Source organism: Budorcas taxicolor, chromosome 18, assembly GCF_023091745.1.
Source record: "Budorcas taxicolor isolate Tak-1 chromosome 18, Takin1.1, whole genome shotgun sequence".
In the NCBI taxonomy this organism is placed as follows: domain Eukaryota; kingdom Metazoa; phylum Chordata; class Mammalia; order Artiodactyla; family Bovidae; genus Budorcas; species Budorcas taxicolor.
In genome coordinates this window covers 3,874,238-3,880,555 of record NC_068927.1, presented here as the reverse complement: position 1 = coordinate 3,880,555, position 6,318 = coordinate 3,874,238, and the positions used below count along the sequence as shown (strand labels likewise).

At 41.5% G+C, this 6,318-nt stretch overlaps 1 protein-coding gene across 1 annotated transcript in view; it reads left to right on the top strand.

Moving 5' to 3' along the window:
* Nucleotides 1–533: 533 nt before the first annotated feature.
* Nucleotides 534–6,318, top strand: part of RFWD3 (ring finger and WD repeat domain 3) — a 32,032-nt gene continuing 26,247 nt past the window's right edge. Inside the window, exon 1 of the mRNA XM_052656016.1 lies at nt 534–1,111. Within this exon, the coding sequence (XP_052511976.1) occupies nt 534–1,111 (578 nt within the window). The remainder of the gene's footprint in view (nt 1,112–6,318) is intronic.

The window sequence follows — 6,318 nt, the reverse complement described above, 5'->3', positions numbered from 1 at the left end:
ACTAACAAATGGACTTAGAGACAGAAAACAAAAGTAATGAAAAAGTTGAAGTAAATAAAGGTTGCTCAGCCTTTTTGGAGGAAATAGGTAAATTTCTATTTTGAGTTATTAATTGAGTTATTTTGTGGAAATGTTCTTTCTGTGTTTATTTTTTGCACTTTAGTGCCATTAAAGATGAATATTGCCTACTAAAATATAGCATTGGATGCATTTGTTGTAGTAAATGTCCATATATAGGTCATGACAGAACTGCAAGAGGTCTGGGGGATTATTTTCAATAGTTCAATTCTCTTATTTTATAGATTCTTTTAAAGACTAGTGCTATGATCACATGACTTTATGTTTTCGAAGGGCAAACAGGATAACTGGTTAAAAGTCCTTATAAGAAAAGAGCTAAAATCATCTTTTTAAGTTTCTCAGTTTTGTCAAGAATGATCTTAAACAAATATTAAATGATAGACATAATTAGATAAAACATGCCACGTAGCTGATACATTTTACTAATACTTTTTACAAATATTGCTTCCTCAGTGATGGCTCATGAAGCAATGGAATATGATCTTCAGGTGCAATTAGATCATGGTGCTGCAGATCAGCCTGCTCCTGCTGAGGTGGTCAGCAGCCAAGGGGGACCACCCCTGCTCCAGCCTCCTCATACTGAGGAGGTCAGCAGCCAGGAGGGACCACCCGTGTTGCATCCTATACTTGCTGAGGTGGTCAGCATCGAAGGAGGACCACCCCTGCTCCAACCCATTCCTGAGGAGGTGATCAACAGCCCAGAGAGAGTGCCGCTGCTTCCACCTATTCCGCAGATATCTGTTGATCTGACAGAGGAAGTGGAGCTCTCAGGAACAGAGACTGTGGGGAACCTCAATCCAGGAGTTTTAGAGGAGTTTAGGCTGGAATCTGGTGCTAACCGCACTCCCCAAGTGCCTTCATTGGATTCAATGAACAGCTTCATCAGTGGGCTGCAGAGACTTCATGGCATGCTGGAATTCCTGCGACCAACTTCAGACCGCAGTGTGGGGCCCGTGAGAGCGAGGAGAAATAGGAGGAGTTCTGCTTCACGGAGGGCAAGAGCAGGAGGGTCCCAGAGGACAAACAGTGCCAGGTAAATAGAAGTGTAAATAGTGGGATTAGTACCTGATTGGGAATTATGAACTTTAGGCCCTGATGATAGCCCCAGTGCTGCCAGGAATTGGCATTGTGACTTGGCAAGTTGGGTAACCTTTCGGAACCCCCAGTACCTCATAAATCAGATGAAAATAAAATTACTTGGTTTATTTACTTCACAAAGTAGTGGAGAGGATAAAGGTATACAGATAGGTTTTGAAAACTTGTTGGTAGTTTGTTAGCAGTGGTGTCTGCAGAGGCTGGCTTTTCTTTCTATCATTTGTCTCTTATACATCAAATATATACATATATATATTTAACTTGCAAGTCCACTCCACTTGCCCAAGATTCATTGTTCATTGGCACTCCACTTAGTGGTACAGTAGATTTTGTAAGATGGGCAGGCTGGATTTAGAGAACCCTTGTGAAAAGTAGAGTGTGAATTAATATAGAACTTATCTGACTAAGTGGGAAACATTCTAGCCCTCCTCACCTGATACTGTGTTGTAGAGTTAAAAATAATTTTCTTCCATAGGTTTTGGTTTGAACTTGCCTCTTGAAGGGGTTAGCTGTCAAGTCTTGACAGTTATTATGAAGAATAACAGTTGTCTATATTTTAATCTGTTTTTTAACTTCTGCTTTATTTGAGATACTTAGTTCCACAGTTGGCTTTCTAAATGTCTTCATAATGTTGAAAGAAATTGAATTCAACCTTTTCATTTTAAATGTGAAAGAAACTTGGACCCTGAGAGAATGGTCTATTCAGGGTCTCGGAGTTGACAGTACAGAGGAAGTTAGAGCTGATGTTGGAACCTGGATCTGACTGTTGTCTACAAAAGCAAATAAAGGAAGCTTCAATCAGATCCATTTTTCTAACACTGTGAAAATAATGAGAGGCTTCCATGGTGGTCCCGTGCCTAAGACTCTGCACTTCCAATGCAGGGGCCTGGGATCAATCCCTGGTTAGAGAACTTAATCCCACATGTGGCAACTGATAGTTTGCATGCCACAACTAAGACCCGGCATAGCCAAACAAATAATAAAAAATAAATATTGAAAAGAATGAGATGGCACTAAATAGTGGTAGCTGGGCCATCTGTTATCTGTGTTTTACAAATGAGGAAGATGATGGGGTGATTTATGATTTGACTGAGATAACCCTGGAATTGGAATTGTGCCTTCTGATTTTGGATTTCAGCATCCTTTTCAATGGATCCTGCTGATTAGTGTATCAGGGCTGCTGTTACTGTGGCTGTAGTCTCTAATGCCTGGTCAATGCTGGATGTGATCCATCAAGGGTGAGAAGTTCTGTGTTGACAGGAGTTGCAAGTGCATGCTACTCTGTTATTTTAAGGTGCCATTTACAATGATTTTCAAAGCAAAGTAGGATTTCATATATTTGTGTCATAGACGAAGGTACCTTGTAGTGCAATTTGGGGACCCTGTTGATATAATAAGGGGGCCAAGAGTTGAGAGTGGTATCCTCAGGAACTGTGAAGAGGACTCTTAAATTGTCCTCAGGCTTGGTTGTTCATACATTGGGTGAGTGGGTGAGGGGATTACACTTGGTTGGGGACATTAGTGTAATGAGTTCACAGGAGAATGACACTTATAAATCAGGTGCCAATTTACAGAGAAAATTAGAAACAGCACAGAGACCAGATTCTCTGGCATTGTCACCATGGTTCTCCTAGAGGATACTGACACACAGAAGCCAAACTCTATAATCAGAAAATTTCTTGATGTGTGTAGAATCTGTGCTCAGGGATTGAGCTACATAATTTAGATGTTAAATGATGTCAGTTTGTCTGTCTCCACAAAGAGAATAAACCTTCAAGGCAAAGCAACTGTGCAGAGAACATGGATTCTGGAGCCTGATAAATGAGACTTAAAATTTTTTGCTGTTAAATATTGTGTTGTAAATTAATTCCACACTAAATTCACACAGAAGTCTGAGCTTTCCCAGGACTGATTTGCTTATACCTTCTGAATATCCTGAAGTGAAATTCTCATTATGGTGTTTGGTGGCATTTACTCACCTGACATACTACCCCTGCACCAGGTATTGAGAGCCTGGTCCAAGGTGAGATGCTTTTGCCTCAGGCTCCACCACATTGGGGAAACCTACCTAGTGGGATATTTTTCCCAACTACTTCTCAATCAAGGTCACAAACTCCTTTCCTATTTCTTTGTTTGAGGCTGCTTGATTCTGACTGTCAGCGTCATCATTCATTCGTCAAATATTTGTAACACTCCACTATGTGAGAGACTGAACTTTTGCCTTGGAGATACATACATCTGAACAGGACAGATCAGGGTACCTGTTTTCATGGAGCTTATGGAATCTAGGACTACAGAGGGTAAGCAAGGGGCAAGAATTTATTCTACTGTTATTTAATCCAGAGATGATTAGTGCAGGAAAAGAGGATTTCAAGACTATACTCCTAAGCACTGTCTCCCAGTTGCTCTTCATAGTCCCCTCCTGACCTTGGAAATGCCTATTTGCTAATAAAAGCAATATTAATGAGTGATTTTTAAAAATTAATCACTTAATTTTTGCTGGTTTCTATATAGAATGCTATTGATAAGCATGTAATGATGGTGGTTTAGGCGCTAAGTCATGTCCGACTCTTAAGACCCCATGAACTGTAGCCTGCCAGGCTCCTTGCCCATGGGATTCTTGAAGCAAGAATACTGGAGTGGACTGCCATTTCCTTCACAGGATCTTCCCGACCCAGGAATTGAACCTGGGTCTCCTGCATTGCAGCAGGCAGATTCTTTATCGACTGAGCTATAAGGGAAGCCCTATGCATATAATAGGTTAACTTTAGTATATATTTCATTTAGTTCAAATGTTTTTAGGCAGTGCTGTGCTTATGTGCTTATCCTCATGAGTAGCTATAGTTGCTGTTCATGCACAGTTCTTAAAAATAAATTTGTAAACTTGCTTAGCATTTTCTTAAAAAAACAAACCTGAGTGACATCAGTGCAAATGGCAGAATAAGGACCTCAGAAAAATCCTCTGTATCGAATCAATGAAACAACTGGCAACATTTATCAAAATCAACTTTTTCAGTATTCTGGAAATTATCCAGTGCTTGTAGCAGTTCAGTGAGTGAGTCTCAAAGAAAGCCAGTTGAGTCTCAGTAAGAACTGTGAGCTTTGTGGCATTCCCTATTCCCATTCTCTTCAGCTCCATCAGTTCAGTCGCTCAGTCGTGTCTGACTCTTTGAGACCCCATGAATCGCAGCACGCCAGGCCTCCCTGTCCATCACCAACTCCCAGAGTTCACTCAGATTCACGTCCATCGAGTCAGTGATGCCATCCAGCCATCTCATCCTCTGTCGTCCCCTTCTCCTGCCCCCAGTCCCTCCCAGCATCAGAGTCTTTTCCAATGAGTCAACTCTTCGCATGAGGTGGCCAAAGTACTGGAGTTTCAGCTTTAGCATCATTCCTTCCAAAGAAATCCCAGGGCTGATCTCCTTTAGAATGGACTGGTTGGATCTCCTTGCAGTCCAAGGGACTCTCAAGAGTCTTCTCCAACACCACAGTTCAAAAGCATCAATTCTTCGGCACTCAGCCTTCTTCACAGTCCAACTCTCACATCCATACATGAGCACGGGAAAAACCATAGCCTTGACTAGACGGACCTTAGTTGGCAAAGTAATGTCTCTGCTTTTGAATATGCTGCCTAGGTTGGTCATAACTTTCCTTCCAAGGAGTAAGCGTCTTTTAATTTCATGGCTGCAGTCACCATCTGCAGTGATTTTGGAGCCCCCCAAAATAAAGTCTGACACTGTTTCCACTGTTTCCCCATCTATTTGCCATGAAGTGATGGGACCAGATGCCATGATCTTCGTTTTCTGATTGTTGAGCTTTAAACCAACTTTTTCACTCTCTTCTTTCACTTTCATCAAGAGGCTTTTTAGTTCCTCTTCACTTTCTGCCATAGGGGTAGTGTCATCTGCATATCTGAGGTGATTGATATTTCTCCCGACAATCTTGATTCCAGCTTGTGTTTCTTCCAGTCCAGCGTTTCTCATGATGTACTGCATAGGAGTTAAATAAGCAGGGTGACAATATACAGCCTTGACGTACTCCTTTTCCTATTTGGAACCAGTCTGTTGTTCCATGTCCAGTTCTACCTGTTGCTTCCTGACCTGCATACAGATTTCTCAAGAGGCAGGTCAGGTGGTCTGGTATTCCCATCTCTCTCAGAATCTTCCACAGTTTACTGTGATCCACACAGTCAAAGGCTTTGGCATAGTCAATAAAGCAGAAATAGATGTTTTTCTGGAACTCTTGCTTTTTCCATGATCCAGCAGATGTTGTCTATTTGATCTCTGGTTCCTCTGCCTTTTCTAAAACCAGCTTGAACATCAGGAAGTTCACAGTTCACGTATTGCTGAAGCCTGGCTTGGAGAATTTTAAGCATTACTTTACCAGCATGTGAGATGAGTGCAATTGTGTGGTAGTTTGAGCATTCTTTGGCATTGCCTTTCTTTGGGATTGGAATGAAAACTGACCATTTCCAGTCCTGTGGCCACTGCTGAGTTTTCCAAATTTGCTGGCATATTGAGTGCAGCACTTTCAAAGGATTTGAAGTAGCTCAACTGGAATTCCATCACCTCCACCAGCTTTGTTTGTAGTGATGCTTCCTAAGGCCCACTTGACTTCACATTCCAGGATGTCTGGCTCTAGGTGAGTGATCACACTATCGTGATTATCCGGGTCGTGAAGATCTTTTTTGTTCAGTTCTTCTGTGTATTCTTGCCACCTCTTCTTAATATCTTCTGCTTCTGTTAGGTCCAGACCATTTCTGTCCTCTATCGAGCCCATCTTTGCATGAAATGTTCCCTTGATATCTCTAATTTTCTTGAAGAGATCTCTAGTCTTTCCCATTCTGTTCTTTTCCTCTATTTTTTTGCATTGATCACTGAAGAAGGCTTTCTTATCTCTTCTTGCTATTCTTTGGAACTCTGCATTCAGATGCTTATATCTTTCCTTTTCTCCTTTGCTTTTTGCTTCTCTTCTTTTCACAGCTATTTGTAAGGTCTCCCCAGACAGCCATTTTGCTTTTTTGCCTTTCTTTTCCATGAGGATGGTCTTGATCCCTGTCTCCTGTACAATGTCACGAACCTCATTCCGTAGTTCCATGAGGCACTCTATCTATCAGATCTAGGCCCTTAAATCTGTTTCTCAGCT